Below are 21492 nucleotides of genomic sequence, written 5' to 3' on the forward strand. Positions count from 1 at the left end.
AATGATTATTTTATGTTTATTTTTAATTATGGAACGAAAAGTTTAATTATATGTACATTTTATAAAAAACTAAGTCTTTTTTTTCGTTTGTTGTTTATATTGTATTTTTTACAGAGCACTGCTTAATAAATGATTTTTCTTTCTTTCTCATCTTTCTTTCTTACAAATAAAGTAACAATTTAAAAAAATGAAATATTGAATCAGGGCGGAAAATTTCGGCATAATCGTTCGCATCACATACATTTTACGTAGGAAATTCAAATCCAAATTATGAAGTCAGGTTTCTTTTATTGCCGGAGATTACATAATGTTAGTAGTGACATAGGAACGAAAACTGGTGGTCATGTCTGATTTTAAATAAAAACTAAGTTTTTCTATTTTGGGTTTTTCCGCACATGGTATTATAGAGAGCATCATCGCATATATAAATGATTCAATATCATCTCGATAGTTTTGATTATGAAAGCGTTGTCATTCTGTTTAACATGTCATGTCTCCGAGACCTCCAATTTCATTGTAATATCTTATGCAGTCTACGTCTACTATGTACTATTGTTAATGAAAAATTAAAATTTAAATTATGAAGGGGGTGTATTTTAAATGGGGTTTTGGGCTATTGTCAGCACTATAAATATAACGTTACAAAGATGTATAATACTGGCCTTTTTCCTTCAAGTTCATATAGTTTTATGATTTTGTTTTAGTCACGATGACAACGGTTTTCTCATCCCACATCATCTCAATTCTAAGGTATTGATTCAATACTTTCTCCATAGCGCGCGGAAAAAGGTAAGGCTTATTGGTCGGCTGTTAGAGCGCGCTGCGCGCTAGTGTCCGGTCAGATTTACTCAGTCTCTACTATGTACTATTGTTAATGAAAAAGTAGGTAAGAATTTAAATTGCTCAGGGGGTGTATTTTAAATGAAGCGCGCGGTAACAGCACTATAAATATTCGGCGCGTTAGCCGCGCGCGAACTATTTATAATACTGGTAGACCTGGTGGCGGTCAGCAGGCGTCCGGGCGGTGTCCGAGCGCGCGGCAGAAGGCCGCCACCAGGTGCTCGGCGCGCTGCAGCCGCGCGCGGCGCTCGTGTCCGGTGAGAGCCTGCAGCCTGGTGGCGGTCAGCAGGCGTCCGGGCGGTGTCCGAGCGCGCGGCAGAAGGCCGCCACCAGGTGCTCGGCGCGCTGCAGCCGCGCGCGGCGCTCGTGTCCGGTGAGAGCCTGCAGCCTGGTGGCGGTCAGCAGGCGTCCGGGCGGTGTCCGAGCGCGCGGCAGAAGGCCGCCACCAGGTGCTCGGCGCGCTGCAGCCGCGCGCGGCGCTCGTGTCCGGTGAGAGCCTGCAGCCTGGCGTGCGCGGCGGCGGCCGGCAGCGCCCCCAGCGCCGCCGCGAACTCTTCGGCGCGCTCCACGTCCTCCCCCGCGCTCTCCTCGTCTTCCGCGCCCGCGCTCCCCCCCGCGCTCACCCACTCCGACCACGACTCCTCCGACGACGTCGTATCTGAACAACGAGCATACTGTGATTCCTACTACTGCAACCGACATGTGAAAACGTTGAATACTTTTAGTGTACAATTCACTGTTTAAGTATCGAAAATAGAGTAATATGCGAGGTAGGTACCGGGCGAGGAGCGGGCGTCGTGGGGCGGTGCGGGTGCGCGCGGCCAGAGGTGCGCGTGCAGCGCGTCCCTGAGGCGCGGCAGGCCGTCGTCGGCCAGCTCGTACCGCGCGTGGGCCGCCCAGCTGGCCAGCCGCCCGCCCCCGAGGCCCCGCCCGCCCTCGAGCCCCCGCCCGCCCACGAGCCGCGGCCCGCCCGCCCTGGCCGCTCGCGCCGCCCCCGGCCCGGCCGCGCGCCGCGCCGCCGTCTCCGCCGAGCACTGCACACACACCGATCACTCACCTCACCCGCTGTACAGTGAGAGGTGGAAGGTGGTGGAAGTACGGATATCCATCCTTCCACCGTATTTCACATAAGCTGAGCCAAAATATTTTTTTTAAGTTGGCTATCGGCAATCATTACTGGTGCTATAAGCAGGTGAGCCGTTGATAGTAGGGGTGGGAGGATCTCTATCCTTGGACAAGATCCCCATGTTTCACTAAATATCTTTCATCCAGCTCCAGGACATTTGCTCTTTTTAGTCTTTTTGCTGTGTTATGGACAATTATTTTTTAAAGAAAAGGAGGAGCATCTATCATCATTATTGTCCAAGAAAGTTAGCTCCAACTAACTCCAAAACTTGCATGAAAGCTCTAGGCCAGTGTAATAATACTAACTTAATATCTCTATAATTTTTTATACGTAATAAAGATAATATTAAAAAAATATTACTAGAACAAAATATTTTTGAATATTTTATTGATCTTCATCCGAGTTCTGAGTGATCCTCTATTCCACTTATATTTAGGAGTTATTATATTGATTTTCAACTTGAATTGAAATTATATTACATACTAGCTGTACACGCGACTTCATCCATGAGGAATTTAACATCCTTTTTCTAAAATAAAAGAATTTTTCTATAATAAAGGTAGCCTAAGTTAGTCCTTATTACCTCACCTACCTGCCCACAAAAGAAAAAAATTGTAAAAAATATTATTTTAGTGTATGTACCACATTTATATTCATATGCAGGTAGTAAGTAAAAAATGGTTATTGCATATTACAAACAGACACTCCAATTTTATTGATATGTATTTTATTGATGTGTCAGTTCTATTTTAAGATTAGTGTAATCCATTACCATGACCACTGTATGTATCAACTGTAATGAACAGAATATGAGGTACCTCGTCTTCTTCAAGATATATAATGTGTGCTTCTATCAGGTGCTCATCTATTTGTAACTCTTCGTCATCAGCGTGTGGGTGTAGCCTCACGTCCGCCGTGTAATACTTGTTCACTATCCTCCAAACGTGCCCGTCACCTTCATAATCTGGTGGTACATTGTCTATTATTTCTGAAAACAAATCCAACATGATAGTTATTGTCGATTTTTATGTTTACTTTAATATATTTTATTAATTATTACACATTAAGTTCTAAACGACTACTAAAGTAGTTAAGAATTTAATGTGCTATCATCAACATCAATCTCTTATAGATTTAATTAACTGGTAAAGGCTATAACGGAATAGCAGAGAGGGTGGACTCACTGCCCCCTCTGAGTCATAGACTGTTGTAGTCTCCTTCATTACTTTTAAATTTTATTATTGTATCCGCAGCAATTGTGTTAGTTTTTGTTTGAGACAAATAAAGATGATTATTACTTACACTATGTTTGCATTTTCTCAGCTTTTGCTGATTTTTTTTACCACTAATTATTTTTTTTATTTGAGTTTTCATTATAACTAAGATAGTTAATTTACTATCTAAATTAATTATAACTTTTTATTTTTTTACTACGCGCATATGAATATAAATAAAGAACATACACCAAAATAACATTTTTTACAATTTTTGTTTGTCTGTCTGTTTGTTCCGGCTAATCTCTGAAATGGCTGGACCGATTTCGAAGAGATTTTTTGGCAGGTAGCTGATGTAATAAAGAGTAACTTAGGCTACTTTTATTTTAGAAAAATTATTTTGTTTTACAATAATAAAGTTAAATTCCACACGGACGAAGCTGCGGGTATAGCTAGTATGACTTAAGAGCGGTTGCGATGTTCTGAACATTCCACTCGTTCTACTAATGTTTTAACTAGACAATGAAAAATAATATTAAAAGTAGACCGGTACCTGAAATTAATGTTTTGGCGGCTGTTGTACTTTTAGCGCTCACTAAAATAACTGGTAAATTATTATAATACGATGCCATTTCTTATACTTTAATGACTATATGACGAGTTGATTGTAAACAAATTGTTTCTGAACATCATGAGAATTCGTTCAAAGTTACATGCAATATAAAAAAATTAAAAAGTAAATATTTACAATATAATTATATACAGCGAAGAATAAAATGAAATAATTATTTTATAAGAATAATAATTTACAATAATATATATATTATTCTATTATGACATTTTAATGACACAACACAAGTCCAAGGATCATATAGAGTCAAAAGAGTATACAGTACAGATCACCAAACTGTCAAACTAATAGTGCCAGTGCAGTCTTTCTTTCCGTCTAATTTTGCTCAAAATCCCCCAAATATCTTTGTTGGGGGATGTTTCTACAAAAGTAGAATTTTAAGGGAAGTTTTTAGTAGTACTAACCGATAGCTAAAAAATAAAGTATGAGCTCTTACACTATTGAATTGAATTAAGAATGTAAATCCTCTGTCTGTAGAATGTCATTGTCATATTTTAGTGTCATTTCTATGATGTCATTATGGAATTGATTGTCTGTCTGTCATTCGTTACTTATTATAAAATATTGCTAAATAAAATTCTTTCATAAATTCATAAGATACTTTAAATTAGACATTTCAACCTTATTGATATATCGACAGTGATATATTTATTTGTAGTTCGCCGGTCAACAATTTATCGGGTGTTCTGTGAATATTGTAATGTAGGCCTTGTTGCGTCGACTGCAAACCGCCTGCGTATCGCTAAATCAAATAGCAATTGTTTGTAATATCGATATGTTTTAATAGAAAACTTGTTTAAATCGAAAAGATGGATAATATAATATCGTGGTCTGCGGAAGATGAAGCCATCATTGGCACCAACACGGACGCCACAGAGTGCAAGCGATCCGCAGTAGAGCTGGGCTACTGGAAGGACGACTATATTTCGTATTTCGTTAAGCACGTAGACAGAAAAGCACCCGAGATAAATCGCGGCTACTATGCCCGAGTGCGAGGTATGGAGATGTTTATACATCAGTTTATAGAGGTTAGTACAAGTGTAAAATGAAACTGGTTGTAGGGAGCACCGTCGTGGAATCAATTAACATGTCTAAAGTGCCTAACTATCACTGTAACGGGTATAAAACGTAGTTATATATATGTAAATACAGGCATTTAATGCTGCATTTAAATATTGTAGTAATATGTTATGCAATAATGTCTATTTGATGACGGAAACAAACTTGAGCATGATTGTGATATCACAAGTAGCTGGTTTATATGAGTTTGTACAGTGACAGTGCAGGTTTATTTATGTATTGTTTTGTTCATGTTTGTAGCAAACATTGCATTAGATATAATATTTTACTGGAATGTAGCATCAGATATTGTTGTTTACTTGCAGAGATGTGGAACCAAATGTCAAATAATCAACCTGGGGTGTGGATATGATACTCTGTACTGGCGGTTGAAGGAGACTACGCAGGCCGTAGGCAACTTTATAGAACTTGATTTTCCAGCTGTTACATCTAAAAAATGTCACATAATTAAGAGGAATAAGCAGCTTCTAGAGAAAATATGTAATGAAGGTAAATTGTAATTATAAAATATTTTATTTGTATATGTACAGGCTGAACATGAAATGTATTGCAATAATAAAAGTATAAGAAAGTTTCTTAGTCTAATATTTATATTGCATTATGATTCACTGCATGCGTTTAATATCACATTACATATCACCATTCTATATTCAGTAGTGGACCATAGACAGGTTGCGATGATGGTGATTATGCTTATGGAGGTGGGTGACGTAGGATGTATGGTATGTACGTGTCGCAGACGGGGAGGTGGTGATCCGCGAGGGGGACCTGCACTCGGACGGGTACCACCTGGCGGGCTGCGACCTGCGCTGCCTGGGCGAGGTGCGCCGCAAGCTGGCGGCGGCGGGCGCGGGCGAGGGCCCGGCCGCGCCGCCCACGCTGCTGCTGGCCGAGTGCGTGCTCGTGTACCTGCGGCCCGACGCCGCCGACGCGCTGCTGCGCCGCCTCGCCGCGCAGTTCCCGCGCTGCGCGCTGCTCGTCTACGAGCAGTGCAACCTCGGCGACAAGTTCGGGGAGGTCATGGTGCGCAACCTGAGCGCGCGCGGCTGCGCCCTGGCCGGCGGCGGCGGCGGCTCGCCCGCGGAGCAGGCGGCGCGGCTGCGGGGGCTGGGGTTCGAGGCCGCGCGCTGCTGGGACATGACGGCCGTGTGGCGCGCGCTGCCCGACGACGACCGCCTGCGCGTGGAGGCGCTCGAGATGCTCGACGAGCGCGAGCTGCTGCACCAGCTGCACTCGCACTACGCGCTCGCCGTCGCCACGCGCTCCGCCGTGTTCGCGGACATGGACCTCAACGCCTAGTTCCTCCCGGGCGGGCCCCGCCGCGCCCCGCCGCGCCCCGCCGCGCCCCGCCGCGCCCCCCCGCGCCGGCAGCCGACGGTCCAGCGTAGATCCCACGCGTACGTGATTTGAGAAGTCGCCGCGGCCGTCCCGAGAATGTGCGCTGCCAAATGTGAACGCGACCGAAACTGTTCATATTGTGGCGGCGAGTGAAGTCGTATATATTTATTACGGAAGTACGATGTCGACCGACCGCTGCCGCAGTAGTTAGTCACTAATACTAGGAGCATGCTTGTATTAAATCACTTTTCGATCGTTCCGGTTGTATATAGAAATAAAATCTCTGAGGAGTAATTTTATTCCCTTTATGAATTTTTGTAGGTCATCTACGAAGCCTACTTGTAGCTGAACAGTGGCGGTGTTAGGCGTCGGCGACCTCGACAATCGCCGAAGGCCTCGCGCTAGAGAGGTCGCGCAAAGTTTTTAATTATCTAAAATTTAGTTATTAATTTTTATTTATTTCCATACAGTTGCACGAGTAAAGAGAATGATTAGTACTTTACGGAATTTAAATATATCAAAATGTTTATATAACATTAGAATCATGCTCACAGTTCCCGTCAGGACAGCTTCTGCTGAGAGAAGCCTCTCAAAGTTAAAATGGTTTAAGACCTTGAGAAGCACGATGAGTCAGAGAGACCATCTGTGTTATCAGTTCTATCATTTGAAGCTGAAATAGCGACTTATATTAGCTATGACATAATCCTGAAAATGTTCAGTAAGACCAAAAGCCGAAAAGTTTGTCTATTTTAATTTCTATTTCTGTAATTTTTGGCATCATTTGATTAGCACAAAATCTCGATTACTCATATATTAATTTAATTATATTTTTTATGTAATTTAACGTTTTCTTGACTGCGAAAAAAGGAATCCTCGCGAACCCTAATTTCGCCGACGTCCACGCGTGATCTAGCGCCGCCACTGTTGCTAAATAACTGATCGTATGAAAATGTCAATTATGACAGTATCAATACCTAAAAAATAATTGGCCGACTAGAAAAGAAAAGCCAAATAATGTGGTGTTATATAGTAGTTTCTTGCAGCGTGAGAGCGCGCGGAGTACCTAGCAGTATGATGTATAGTATGGTAATATAATCCCTCGCGCACCATAACTTTATTCAATAAACCTGAACACGGCGCGACCCCGGGCGCCTCCTGTATGTAGGCGGTCAATTTTTCTTATTCTTTAAATATGTTTATCGTATGTAGTCAGTGCTTATGATACTTTTTGATGTGGTGTACTTACAGTTATGTTGAATAAATTATATCGAGAGTTATTTATGTGCTAAATTGTGATATGATTCCGTTGATTGGTCCCCTTGAAGTCTATGCAGACGCGATGTGGTTCTGGTCGAGTTTACGTACCGCCGTCTTAAACTAGGCTGGGGCCCTTGGGCATATAAGAATACGGGGCCCTTTTGGATAAAAATTGTTAATCACTTGGGGGCCCCCTGAGAACGGGGGCCCTGGAAACGGACCCCATGTGTCCTTATGGTAAAGACAGTATTGAAACTTTTATTATGTTTTCAAAGGCGAGATTATTGAAAAGTCAATGATTTACTTTTATATTTGATTTTATTGCGAGGAAAAATAATAGTACTGTTTCTACGTAACAGGACACACCCCATCTCTCAACTGTGATATTTATCTACCATCATAAAAAAAATAAAAATAAAAATATCAAATTATATGTGGGTAGTTTGAAACAGAGAACAAGGTGGTAAAATTAAATGTTGCAGTAAATATGTGCTTAGGTACAAACAAAAACATCTAACATACCGCCCACCAAGGACATATTATGACAAGTATGTCCTTCAACACCGCCCACCTTGCTACTGTATCAATTATTTAAATCACTAAATTATCTTAATTAAGCCATAGTTATATCTAATAACAATTATGTAAAAAAAATGTAAACAATTAACAATAAACTATAATGAAGTAACATGCTGATGATTAATATGCAAAAATTATAAGATCTTGTTTTAACTTTGATCTTCTAATATCAACAAATTTCACCTTATCATGTATACAATACAACAGTTAGTCAGATACAACGCAGTGAATTAAACGAAAAAAAAAAAAATAATAAACAAATCTGGTCTGTTGACCTACGCATGTATGCAACATATCATAATAATGCTTACATATGAATACTTTTACCTAGACATATTTGAATTATTTACTGACACTTTGTATATATACACTAATAAGTGCGAAACGAAACTGATCTCAAACAAAATATTACTCATAGTTATTTAGTTATAGGTAGCACGCATAATTTAGAGGTAGGCCTTTTGATTACTGAATCTTTAGTACTCAAAGTTACTACTCGTGTAAGTTTATCAGGACCCGGGTGCTTCTGTTCTACCTTTCCCAATAACCACCTACCTGGAGGCAAATCGTCTTCTTTTACCAGTACTATATCACCAATGTTTGGTTCCGGTATTTGGTGGGCCCATTTATGTCGCTGTAAAAACTGATTTAAATAATCCTGAGACCAAAGACGCCAAAAAATTTGCAACATTCTCTGTGATAGTTGCCATCGTCTAAGAGTAGTTATACCAGAATCCTCATAATTTGAATCGGGTACTACAACAAGTGGTTCACCGACTAGGAAATGGGCTGGTGTTAACACTGTTTCTTCGGTTTGGTCAGCCACGTATGATAACGGTCTCGAATTAAGACACGCTTCAATTTGTGCCAGCACTGTTATCATCTCTTCAAAGGTCAACGTCGAGTTTCCAACAACTCTTCTTAAATGGTATTTTACAGATTTTATCCCCCCCTCCCAGAGCCCCCCAAAGTTAGGAGCACGAGGCGGGATAAAATGCCACTCTGTTCCGTTGGTTGCAAGTGATTGGGCCAATTCTGGTATAAATTTGGATTTTTCCTCCTTGAATAAGTCGCTTAGCTCCCGCGCAGCGCCCACAAAGTTAGTGCCGTTGTCGCTATACAAATGAGAACAACGGCCACGTCTGGCAACAAATCTCTTAAATGCAGCCAGAAACCCTTTAGATGTCAAATCACTAACTGCTTCCAAGTGCACAGCGCGTGTAGACATGCATATGAAGAGTGCAATGTAACCTTTGTAAGACTTGTTACCTCTGCCCTTAGAGACCCTGATATTAATGGGACCGGCGTAGTCTACTCCACTACATAAAAAAGGTTTCCGACATGGTGTCACGCGTGGAGATGGCAGTTGTCCCATTAACTGTGCTCGTGTTTTCGATGAATACCTAATACAGATTACACATTTTCTTACGTGTAAGCCTTGACCAGAATCTTCATGCCAATGATCCAAAATTGAGATCTGAGGTAAGTTATCATAATTTGAGGGCCACCGTGCAGAGTCTTTTCATGTGCATCTGCGATAAGAAGATGTGTAAATTGGCCGTTTTTGGGAATTAGCATTGGATGTTTACGATTGTAATTCAATTGAGATATCTCCAATCGTCCACCAACTCTAAGAATTCCTGTAGAATCAATAAAAACATTTAACGATTTTAGTGCCTTGCCTGTTGTACATAAGCTTTTTTTACTTTTTAGTTCCTCCAGCTCCTCTGAGAATTGTTCTTCTTGACATTTTCTAACACATACCACTTTGGATTCATCTATTTCAGAAGGAGTAATGTAAATAGTAGTGTGTCTCGTTGTTACTGGACTTCTTAAGTATAAGAATCGCCTGCAATAAGCCACAATTCGAAGTAACTTGGAAAGCGATGAGAATTTGTTCCAGAATGTAAGATCCAACATAGTTGTATGAACTTTAACTTCTTCGAGTTTAGTTATCAGATGTTTTGGTTTTTTATACTCTATTACTCTCTGCCTTAAAAATTCTGGACCCTGAAACCAAATTGAAGTCTGACCCAGATCAGTAGGAGATACACCTCGTGAAGCACAGTCTGCGGGATTTTGTTTAGAGGACACATGTGACCAGTGATGTGTATCCAAAATACTCAATATATCTGAGACTCTGTTGGCAACGAATGTTTTCCAGCGGCTTGGATGGCTATTTAACCACGCTAAAACGACTTCCGAATCCGTCCAAGCGTGCAGATCGCTCTGATTGATATGCAAATCATCGGCTACGTCTACAATCAATCTCGCTAATAACACTGCACCACACAATTCTAACCTCGGAATAGACACTTGTCTGATGGGTGCCACTTTCGTTTTTGAGGTAACTAACGAAATATGTACGTTGCCTTCCGAGTCGACGGATCTTATATAGACAACGGCCGCATAAGCCATTTTCGAGGCGTCTGAGAACCCGTGTAATTCGGTTTTTACATTTTTACATCGTGTACCCAACCAACGAGGAATTTTTATGGAGCGCAATGATACTAATCCATGTCGGTAAGTATTCCATTCCAATAGTAAGTTACTAGGAACTTCTTCATCCCATTTAATCCCGGCTAGCCAAAGCTTTTGAATTATAACTTTAGCTAAAATGATAGTAGGTGCTAACCATCCTAGAGGGTCAAATAACCGTGAAATATCGGATACAATAATTCTTTTTGTTGCAGGTTCTAGTTGCCGCTGGATTTCCACTGAATACTGAAAAACATCAGCATGAGGATCCCAGGTAAGTCCAAGAATTTTATGATTATTATCAACCTTTATTTCTAAGTCTTGGTTTAATTTTAATTTTTCTTCTTTCATTTGATTGCATAAGTCTCTATTATTACTAATCCATTTTTCTAACTGAAAGCCCCTTTCACTAAAATTTTATTCATGTTTTTATAAATATTAAATCCTTCTTCAATTGTTTCAGCTCCTGTCATGAGGTCATCAATATAAAAATCATTTAAAATTATTTTTGCAATTATTGGATTATTCTGGCATTCATCACGAGCAACCTGTTGTAATGAACGTACAGCCAGATACGGACCAGAAGCAGTTCCAAACGTAACCGTAGAAAGCTCGTATTCTTCAATCTCGTTTTCTGGTTTATTTTTCCATAAAATGCGTTGAAAAATACGATCATTTTTATGAACTAAAACCTGCCGATACATTTTAACAATATCGGCAACTAAAACAATAGCATGCGTTCTCCAGCGAGTAATAAGATGATGAATATCGGCTTGCAAGGTAGGACCAACCATTAAATTGTCATTTAATGACACACCATTTTTACCTTTGCAGGAGGCGTCAAATACAACTCGTATCTTCGTGGTTGTTTTATCCTCCCGAATGACTGCATGATGAGGTAAGTACACGGCATTTTTATTATTTTCTTCTTCCCTAGGTACCCTGGTCATATGATGAAGCTCTAAATATTCGTGTATGACTCTTGTATATTCTTCTCTAAGATTACTATTCTTTTGAAATCTATATTGTAAGCTATTTAATCTTCTCTCAGCTATTACTCTAGTTTCACCTTTCCTACATTCTGGTTCAGCATCTCGTAGCGGAAGTCGAACAATGTAACGACCACTCTTATCTCGACTGGTAGTTTTCTCAAATAATTCCTCACATTTCGCTTCTTCCGGTGTAAGCATTTTTGTTTTTTTCAGATGGCTCCGCTTCCAGCTCCCAAAACCGTTTCAATAACGTATCATAATCTACGATCGTATGCATAACACCAATATGCGATTGAACATCAGAATTATAATCTGCATCAATAGCACCAGATATAACCCAACCGAATGCTGTATCCTGAGCAACAAGTGATCCAGTCGAGCTTCTTCTCAAACCTTCTCGAATGACTTGACTGTAAATTTCAGCACCTAACAAAACATCTATTTTGTTAGGTCTATAATATTCAGGATCAGCCAGTTCATCCTTATTAAGGTCAACCAATTCTATTACCTTCTTAACCTTCATAACTGGAAGAAGGGATGTAATAGATTTTAATACATAAGCCTTAAGTTGTATAATATAATTTGGATCTACTCTAGACTGCATTTTGACTGTCACTGTATAATTGGACCTGACATTTTTGTCTCCTCCTACACCTATAATACTGTGCCTGGATGGCATTTTTTTTAATCCTAAGTACTGAGCTGTCATCTCAGTAATAAATGAACCTTGTGACCCTTGATCTAACAAAGCTCTTATATCCCTGTATGTTCCATCTTTCGACTCAGCTTTTACATGAGCTGTGGTCAGTAAAACTGTGCCATAACAATTTCCTGTCGAAAGATATGAATCACTAGGCTTCAAGTGTTTTGTGGTAATACTATGATTTACCGTTACCTCCTTCGTCGACTCTGTATTTTCAGTAGACGAAATTTCCTCACTCCCTCCATTGACTTCACAATTAGATCTTGCAACGCTGTGCACACTGGGGTGCAGTAATGTATGGTGACGTCTTTTACAAACGTGGCATCTGAGAGATGTTTTACAAAACTTGGCAGAGTGGTTACCTGTTAAACATATAAAGCATAGTCCATTTTCTTGTGCAAATTTACGACGAGAATCATTTGATTCCTTGCCGAAACCCTTACACGACGTTATTCTATGGGCAGCTGAACAAAATACACACGTAACTATTTTTTTATCGACATTTTTGGTATATGCATGAAAAGATTGAGTGTTCTTTTGGGATCTGTCAACTAAAGACCTACCATCTAAATTTTCTAGACCTCGAAAACGACCGGTTAAAAATTCACTGAATTGTGCAAATGTTGGTAATTCATCACTCGAATCTGATGAGACCTTTAACTCCCACACCTTTCTTGTCTCCTTGTCTAGTTTCGCACCTATTATATGTATTACAATTATATCCCACGAAGACACATCGACTCCTAAATTTTTTATAGCGTCTAAACAATCTGTAGTGGTACTTAAAAGTCTTTTAATTTCATTTGCCGATTCGAAAGTTAAACCCTTTTGGTTTAATAATCGCTTCAAAATAGCGTTAGCTAAGAATTTTTTATTATTATACATAGTTTCCAATTTATTCCAACTACTTTTATAATTTTCCGCAGTAACATTTACATTTCTCAATAACATTTCAGCATCACCCGATAAATGACCTTTTAAATAATAAAATTTTTGTGCGTCATCTAAATTCTTATTTGTGTGTACAAGGCCTAAGAATAAATCTCTAAATGTATGCCACTCCGTATATTTGCCTGTGTATATAGGAATTTTAATTTCTGGTAATTTTACGTTATGTCCTGAATTTACACTTTGACTGCTACATGAACTTGGACTAGACATTTTTAATTTGTTTAACATGTCTTTTAATTCTGATTTATATAATACATATAATTCTTCCACCTCATCATAAACACCATTATTATAATATTCTGAATTCAGTAACTCAGATTTTTTGACTTCACAAATAATTTGAGTATGTGTTTGTGTGAATTGAATCCACTGTCTTTCAACATTTTCTAACCGTGCTTCAATGTATGAAATAGATAATCTATCCTTTGGGGACTTTTTAAAATTAGACCTAGCTTTACCTATATTAAATTTTACATCTTTCTGTACGTTACTTAATGATTCCATGATTAATATTATAAGATCCAATGAATATATATCTAATTAATTAACCTTATTAGTCTTACAATCAAAATATATAATCTATTTTATATAATGTAAGAGATAGGTCTCCAAGTGCATTAAAATAAGAACAAAAATCACAATATATTTTTTTTGCAATAAGTAAATGAATAACTCAATGATGACAAAGTCCAAAGTCCATATAAGTATCGCGCGGGTAAAGTCTATTTGTATATTCTTGAAACACTTTTGAATATTACTTTTTTTGGTAAAATTAAAATTGTACTCACGGTTTTATCACTTCACACTCACTTGCATCTAATTCAAATAGTAAAAATCTTCTCACTTTATTAGGTACCTGCTATAGGTACGCTGAATTCACAATTTTTTCCACTGCCTTTTGCCTCCCGTACGTCGTTCCTCCGGGAATGAACCTCCCGGATCCTATTCGCCGTTGCCAGCTGATGGGATAATTAGATAGCAATCCTGGTTTGCTATCTTGTGAGACGTAGGGTGATTATCACTTCACCACCGGTGATTATATCAAAAAACACCTTTAGCCAATATCCGACTCGAGGACCATGAAACTTTTATTATGTTTTCAAAGGCGAGATTATTGAAAAGTCAATGATTTACTTTTATATTTGATTTTATTGCGAGGAAAAATAATAGTACTGTTTCTACGTAACAGGACACACCCCATCTCTCAACTGTGATATTTATCTACCATCATAAAAAAAATAAAAATAAAAATATCAAATTATATGTGGGTAGTTTGAAACAGAGAACAAGGTGGTAAAATTAAATGTTGCAGTAAATATGTGCTTAGGTACAAACAAAAAACATCTAACAAGTATTGAGTTTACGAGCTCCAAGCATTATTTGTACCTCAGTTTCACCTATTTGAGCCACTAAACTGGAGCTTTGTAACCTTTTTTTTTTTTATAACAGGGACAAACGAGCATTCGGCTCACCTGATGGTAAGTGATTACCGCCCATGAGCACTCGCAACCAGGGGAATTGCAAGTACATTTCCGGCCTTTTAAAAAGGAATAAGCTCTTGAAAATTTCAATATCGTATCGGTTCGGAAATTCCATTGCTGGAAGGTGATTCCACAATGTTTCGGTTGTAGGGTGCGGTAGGCAGTGATGTTATGGGATAAGAGGCATGATTTCTTCTTCCTCTGTCGTTCTACTTCTCTAGTCCTTTAGAATGGGAACGTGCATGGTGTAGTGGGTGTCACATTGTATGATGTTTGTGTATGTAGGCGACGGTTACAGTTTCATTTCTTGTGGCCTGTTAGCTTGTTTGGTATTTCAAATACATAACGGAAAAGCGTGAGAGATGAGACGGCGCGGTGCAAGTCGTGTCATGTATAGACTTCTTTATTTATTGTAGTATAATAAGTACCTCTGGTATATGTGAAATGAGATATAGTATTTTTTTGTCGCTTAAAGCAACTTAAGAAATTTACATAGTTAATGTAGTTTTATAATCATTATTGAGTTATTAAATTTTGTCATAAAATACAGTAAAAAGTTTCATCTTTATCTTGTTGTACAAATAAAACATGGAAATTATCTTATTTATTGGGCGTCACAAAATATAATAGATTGAATTTAATGTTTTGAGTCATTGTTATTTTGAAACCTGATTTAAAAAAAATATTATAAATTGAATCTCATGCATATAGCTGTATGCTACTTCTACTCGTGTGGTTCGTTTTGCACAAGGAGTACTATAGTATATAGTAGGGAGGTAAGTATGCGGCATAACAACTGACTGGCACGGGTGTTTTATCAATAAAACGACTGGATAAGAACGTGAAGTAATGTTTATTGTGCGCCGCCGCGTGGCGGTGGCTATATGTGCGGGAGGCAGGCGGCGAGCGCGCGGCGCAGCGCCTGCCGCACGTGGGCGCGGCCCTCGCAGAACACGTGCGTGGCGTGCGGCTCCACGTGCACGAGCGTGTCGTGGCGCGGCAGGTGCACGATGCAGCCCTCGTCCGCCGCGCCGCGCTCCACGCGCGCCTCCGCCACGCCCTCGCGGGCCAGCGCGCGCACCAGCGCCTCCACGTCCAGCGCGCCCCAGTGCAGCGCGGGGGCGGGCGCGGGCGCGGGGGCCGGGGCGTCGGCGGGGGCGGGGGCGGGGGCGCCGGGCGGCGCGGGGGGCGGCAGCAGCAGCAGGCGGCTGTCGCGCAGCTGCAGTCGCGCGGCGAGCGGCGCGGCGCGCAGGCCGGGCCGCAGGTCGGTGGGCGCGGCGCGCGCCGCCAGCCGCCCGCACAGCAGCCCGCGCGCCGCCCGCCGCCGCCCGCCCACCGCGCGCGCCGCCCCGCGCCGCACCACCACCGTCGCCACGTCGGCCGCCACGTGCGCGCGGCCCGCACCCCCGCCCCCGCCCCCGCCCGCACCCCCGCCCGCCGCGTACTGCTCGGGCAGCGCCAGCTCGCGCGGCCGCAGCTCGCGCACCAGCTTGCTGGCCTGCGAGTAGTTCAGCGACGTGTCGATGGGGCAGTGGAACGCCTTCATGCTCAGCGGCTGGAACGGGGCCAGCGCCTCCGTGTGCGGGAAGTCCGGCTCTGCGGACCGATAAATAAAAATAAACCTTAAACCGATGTCAAAAACATATTAATCAGTAAAATTACAACAATAATTTGTTAGAAATAAATCGAAAAACACTACTATGATAATGATGATTTCAAATAAATACGTGTAGATTTATTATCTTACCACTACATATCCTATGCGTGGAATCGATATCAATCGTAAGTGTATCTCTAGACCACCGAGGCCAAAATATGAAAAATTAATTACTGTATTAATTTCCGCCTACCTCTTAATGATACATTAATATTACTGAATATTTATTTAATACCACAACAATAGCAAACAAGCATACAGTCCAAGTGACTGTCTGTGTATAAGTGTAGCGTAGTGTGGTGTAATGTAGCGTGGTGTGGTGTGGCGCGGTACTGACCTGTGAATATGATGGCGTGAGCGGGGTTGTTGGCCCACAGCTCCACGAGGTGCACGGCCGCACCGAACCGCAGGCTCGGGTGTCCACAGAACACCACGCACGGCTACAACACACAAGCGCTTAACAATTACTGTCCTACGAGGGGGTGTCACCACACCCTCCGAGTTAGGGGTCGATGTCGCTCCGTCCATCGACTATACCTTCACATCTGTTACTGCTTTATTAAGATGTCGGTCGTAACCTCTCGACTGCCCCCGATCGATCCTCCAATTCAAACGTGGATCCAAATTACGACGACCTGAGCCGGATTCAGTTGTTGAATCACGTCATGCAAATTGTCACAAATTTAAATATAATCTCGATTATCTATGAATTGCAGTACACTCTTATTCGATTTTCAATATATGAAAGTTTTAAGAAAAGTTATTTATTAAATAAAAGGTTCCCTATTCAGTACTAGAAGAATTATCTGTAATGAGGGCGATTACAATTGTTTATGATCAAAGTTGCGTGCTCGTTCGTTATCTGAGTTTATAAATGAAATAGATATGAATATAGTCACCTGACGAAAATCAGCGCTAAAAGAGTCGTCGTGCAGATTACGTGCGTGTTTGAGGCGGCCGGCGCGGGCCAGCGCTGCGTGCGGGAACGGCTCCTCGGGCAGGTACACGCGCGCCTGCAAGCGAGCTCGTATGTAGAGACGCGCAGCCACGCAACAGAGGCATAAGTGAGCACGGACAGAGTCCGGAGCCCCACCTGCTTGGTGACCGAGACCCACTCGGCGAGGATGTTGCTGTAGGCGAGCGAGGAGTCCGCCACCGGCGACACGACGTAGAGCGGCACGTGCGCCAGCCCCGCGCCGTCGAGGTGCTGCGAGAGGCACTCGAGCAGGTCGTAGAGCACGCCGCTCGGGTACACCGGGCACAGCACGCAGCCGCCCGCGCGCAGCGTGAGCGTGGCGTGCACGCACAGGTCGCCCAGCATGTGGTCCGGGTTGTGCGCCGGCGTCTGCGTGAGCGCGGCCAGCACCAGCAGGTCGGCGCCGCGCAGCGCCGCCTGGTTGATGGGCCGCGGGTGCGTGGTGAGCGTGCTGGAGCCGCTCACGTACGCGACCTTCTCGTGCGCCGAGCGCAGCACCCAGTTGGCGGAGCCGAGGCAGAAGCCCGAGGAGACGGGCGTGGCGTCGAGCGCGCCGTACACGTCGACGCGCTCGTCGTAGCCGACGACGCGCACGCGCGCCAGCGCCCGCGCCACCGCCGCCGGCGCGAACAGCCGCCGCCACGCGCGCGGCCGCGCCGCCTGCGACAGCGGCGCCGGCAGCACGTGCAGCAGCTCCTTCCAGCGCCGCGCGCGGCCCCCGCCCGCGCCCGCGCCCACCCACGCCGCCAGCTCCTCCAGGTAGAACCTGCACCGTCCGCCGCCTCGCTCACTAACCGCCCACTCCGACCGATCTTTTTATACTCGGGTACAGACGCGTTCGCATCGTGCGAGGAATCGAACCTGCGATCGTCGAAAGTATAGCCGTTCGCCGACCGGCTCCACCGCCGAAGTCATCGTACCGTCCGCTCTATTGACTACTGGATTCTATTTAGTAGTTATGAAACTGAACTATACCACTGACGGCACACGTCGACAAAAACACAAAGAATTATTTATTGTTATTTAAGATACAAATTGTTAATTTCAGTTTTCAATCTATGAAACATTTTCAATTTATTTTGTAGGTTAAGCTGGCCCTATTATATATAAATAGAAAACAACCAGACTGATACAAATGTACCAACAAAATTTTATATAAACAGTCAACATTACACCTTCTCTTTACTACAATATTAAAAAACGACACATTTTCAATTCCAATATTTAAGACCCTCTGTATAATATAAAAATATGAACTGGTACCTGCCAATTTGTAAAGTGGGCTCTGTAGCATACACCTGCCCCTTAAAACCAGTATCTTCAGTGATGAACGGTAGAGCCATCATACATGTATAGTTGGATATGAGTATCACATCCAGTTGGGAGAAGTCCACCACCTTATCAAGTGGCGGACAAAACTCCGGGATACTGTCCACAAATACCCGACCACAACATTCCTTTAGTTCCTAAAATATAATTATATACCACTGTAGTTCAATAAGTACCATAGACTAAATATAAAATTGTAATTAAATAAAAGTTTTACGCTAATTCTTCTTGTGATGTGTTTGCTATCTGAATGAGTGTGATAAAAGAAATATAACTATTCAAAAGTGCTTATATTAAGTTTATTTGAATAAATATTATTTCGAAAAATAAAATATTTGTATAATATAAATAAGAACTAAAAAATCACCACCAATTGTTTAAGTAAGTTACTTGAAAAAATGCAGAGGTAAGTTCTACATTATAGTGTAATTGTAAATTAAGTATAATTGTAAAAATAAATAGTATATGTATAAATCTTGTAAATAAATTAAAATAAAAAATACTGACCCCTTCAAGTAGTGGATCATTGATATGTGGGGGAGTGTAGTTCGGTAGTGAGGCGAGGCGAGTGCTGGGAACTGGTGGCAGAGGCAGGAAATTGAGTACAGAGTGAGCCGACAGCCCGCAGTCCAGCATGATGAGGAGCTCCTTGAAGGACAAGACGAAGCATGGCTTCGCTGCATCACTACTCAGGCAGTACTGGAAGTTCATACAACACAATACATTGTGAAATTATTTTTAAATTAATTATAAATTTGTACCTGCAGTGACAATATATTTTTTACAAGATGCTGTTTTCCAAGAATGCCCAGGAGCAGAGGATGATTAGTTCAACCCAGCATATCAACTAATCCATAAGAATTAAACTCTATACTAAAGATATAAAGAGGGAAAGTTTGTAAGTATTTACGCAAAGTAATCTCTGGATCTACTGAATCAATTTTCTTTTACCAACAGAATGCCGTGTTATTTCCGAGTGTCATAGGCTATATAATAGTATGCTACAACCAATATTAGTGCAGCTATAATGAAAATGTTGCATACACAAGGAAAATGTGACAATATCTTCTTGTAATGCGGTTTGTTGCCTTGTCTTGCAGTAGATTGGAACGCTTAGTTTTAACATAACAATCTATCACAGTATGAAGATATAGTCTAATACAATATTAAATTTTGTGTGTCTTACCAGCTTCATTTTGATTTCTCAGCTTAACCTAACAACTAAAATAAATAAAGACTGACATTAAAACAAACTTTTTAGACGGCAGACAATATGAATAGTTTATAAATAAATTTTAAGATTTGTTGTAAAATATATTTAATATACGCAGAAACAAACTATTATGAACATTGTTGTGAGGATTTCAACTACAATTATAATTATATTACAACCGCATCCAAACAAAAACTGACAGAAAGCCGGTTGGCTTGTCAACTTGACACTCGTGTCAACATTGCCAACAACAAATACTAACTTTATGTACTAGTCAGAGTTGTCAGTATTGAAAAAGACCAAAGCGAAATACATTACATAAACTATTGTAAAAGAACAATTCCAGAAAATGAATCAAAAATATATTTCTTAGTAGGTATTTTTATTAAAAACGTATTTCTATGAGTATTAATTCATAGATTGTCGTTCTGTAGTTAGTCGTGTCATTTCTTTGCCATAAATTTTCATTAAAAACTAGTCAATTCAGTTTTAAAAATAACTTATTGTGCTAATTCTATATAAGTACTTTATAATAATTGTTTTTTGAGTAAAATGACTAACAAGATATTGTTACCTACAACCGGTCCCCCTCTGGAAAAGTGATGTGATTAGTAGCTGGTGAATTCGCCACGATGGCTTATCTGAGCTGTTTTCATCCTCACCATATCATCTTAGACTGGTGTCCCGCCAGCTTAAACCATTAGCGCAGTGGATGAACCATATCATTATATCAACAAAAAAATCACACGGCGCATTACTGATTGTTTACTAAATCATATTAGAAAGAACTAAGTAGATTACATAAAATATATTACAAAAAGTTGCTAAATACGTAAATTACTTTTCAAATTTGACTCATTCCATTCTAATCTGGTGCCAGCTTAGTGGAGACCCTTTTAGCTATATTTTTATTCTGTATTATGATGCTGAATAAATTATTATTATTATATCCGAGCAGAATGGAACGTAGATAGTTACGGCAAAATTGTGATTGAAACTATTGCCATCGAGTTTCGGTGAGGCGCAGGTCCTGTATACAGATAGAGCTAATACTGAAAATGCTTATATAATATAGTAATTTTATTTGGTGTACACATTTCTATTCAGCACAGAATACTAAAATGAAGTAGTTCTATAATTAGTTGATTAATTAATAAGTAGACAACAGCATATTCTGTTATTATTGTTCGATGTCGATTGTCTAATTATATCATGAATCCGCGTTTAAATGGAGCGGCCGGTCTCTGCCGGCTACAATGTAATATCGTTTGTCATACACCGCGTGCAATTAATCAAGAGTAATTAATTCAGTGAGGATGCTAATCAGTGATGTAGCTAGGTAACCAAGGGCCCTGGGGCAAACAAAAAAATGGGGCCCCACCGCTCAGCAGTGGGGCCTACATTACAGTTTTATTAAAACGCACATATCGCTATCCCTCAAATTGACAACACTGCCAACCCACAGAAAGAATTTAGGGATATTCCGTAGGTATAACTTTCGATTTTCTCTCAACTGAGTTGCCATGATTAAAGTGGGGTTGCAACCTGTCATATTCATTTTGAAAATGGGTGAAATTTTCAAAAGTTCACTTCGATTGAGATTTTCTGGTAAGGGATCGAGGGCCCCCTGAGATTGAGGGACCCGGG

The 21492-nt window shown here is 41.1% G+C and overlaps 4 protein-coding genes across 4 annotated transcripts; 1 reads left to right on the forward strand and 3 right to left on the reverse strand.

Moving 5' to 3' along the window:
- Nucleotides 1–1003: 1003 nt before the first annotated feature.
- Nucleotides 1004–4038, reverse strand: LOC131848555 (uncharacterized). Its single transcript, XM_059198504.1, has 4 exons — nt 3734–4038; nt 2785–2954; nt 1619–1874; nt 1004–1498 (listed from the first exon to the last, which is right to left on the reverse strand). The coding sequence occupies exons 1-4, from the start codon at nt 3810–3812 to the stop codon at nt 1239–1241; spliced, it is 765 nt and encodes a 254-aa protein (XP_059054487.1). The 5' UTR covers nt 3813–4038; the 3' UTR covers nt 1004–1238.
- A 307-nt stretch (nt 4039–4345) lies between these two features.
- LOC131846596 (leucine carboxyl methyltransferase 1) lies at nt 4346–6821 on the forward strand. The gene is made up of 3 exons (XM_059195971.1): nt 4346–4839; nt 5197–5380; nt 5631–6821. Exons 1-3 carry the CDS (start codon nt 4621–4623, stop codon nt 6188–6190), a joined length of 963 nt encoding a protein of 320 aa, XP_059051954.1. The 5' UTR covers nt 4346–4620; the 3' UTR covers nt 6191–6821.
- A 1662-nt stretch (nt 6822–8483) lies between these two features.
- Nucleotides 8484–9440, reverse strand: LOC131848648 (uncharacterized). The gene has a single exon (XM_059198607.1). It carries the CDS (start codon nt 9438–9440, stop codon nt 8484–8486), a length of 957 nt encoding a protein of 318 aa, XP_059054590.1.
- A 6087-nt stretch (nt 9441–15527) lies between these two features.
- On the reverse strand, nt 15528–20046 carry LOC131846509 (integrator complex subunit 9). Its single transcript, XM_059195873.1, has 7 exons — nt 19819–20046; nt 19140–19331; nt 18567–18769; nt 17421–18069; nt 17227–17340; nt 16665–16767; nt 15528–16266 (listed from the first exon to the last, which is right to left on the reverse strand). The coding sequence occupies exons 1-7, from the start codon at nt 19825–19827 to the stop codon at nt 15551–15553; spliced, it is 1986 nt and encodes a 661-aa protein (XP_059051856.1). The 5' UTR covers nt 19828–20046; the 3' UTR covers nt 15528–15550.
- Between the last annotated feature and the right edge of the window lie 1446 nt (nt 20047–21492).

Source organism: Achroia grisella, unplaced genomic scaffold (assembly GCF_030625045.1).
Source record: "Achroia grisella isolate CSIRO2021 unplaced genomic scaffold, CSIRO_AGI_Agris_v1 utg1056, whole genome shotgun sequence".
In the NCBI taxonomy this organism is placed as follows: domain Eukaryota; kingdom Metazoa; phylum Arthropoda; class Insecta; order Lepidoptera; family Pyralidae; genus Achroia; species Achroia grisella.

Excerpts from the sequence above, each read along its gene's own strand:
- LOC131848648 (XM_059198607.1), bottom strand. The coding sequence starts at position 9,440 with ATGGGACAACTGCCATCTCCACGCGTGACACCATGTCGGAAACCTTTT.
- LOC131846596 (XM_059195971.1), top strand. The coding sequence starts at position 4,621 with ATGGATAATATAATATCGTGGTCTGCGGAAGATGAAGCCATCATTGGC. Across the intron at positions 4,840-5,196 it reads TTATACATCAGTTTATAGAG|AGATGTGGAACCAAATGTCA; the intron begins GTTAGTACAAGT and ends GTTTACTTGCAG. Across the intron at positions 5,381-5,630 it reads AGAGAAAATATGTAATGAAG|ACGGGGAGGTGGTGATCCGC; the intron begins GTAAATTGTAAT and ends TACGTGTCGCAG.
- LOC131846509 (XM_059195873.1), bottom strand. Across the intron at positions 17,341-17,420 it reads GGGTCTCGGTCACCAAGCAG|GCGCGCGTGTACCTGCCCGA; the intron begins GTGGGGCTCCGG and ends GCTCGCTTGCAG. Across the intron at positions 16,267-16,664 it reads TCACGCCATCATATTCACAG|AGCCGGACTTCCCGCACACG; the intron begins GTCAGTACCGCG and ends ATCGGTCCGCAG.
- LOC131848555 (XM_059198504.1), bottom strand. The coding sequence starts at position 3,812 with ATGGCATCGTATTATAATAATTTACCAGTTATTTTAGTGAGCGCTAAA. Across the intron at positions 2,955-3,733 it reads CGCCAAAACATTAATTTCAG|AAATAATAGACAATGTACCA; the intron begins GTACCGGTCTAC and ends ATTTGTTTTCAG. Across the intron at positions 1,499-1,618 it reads CGACGCCCGCTCCTCGCCCG|ATACGACGTCGTCGGAGGAG; the intron begins GTACCTACCTCG and ends CTCGTTGTTCAG.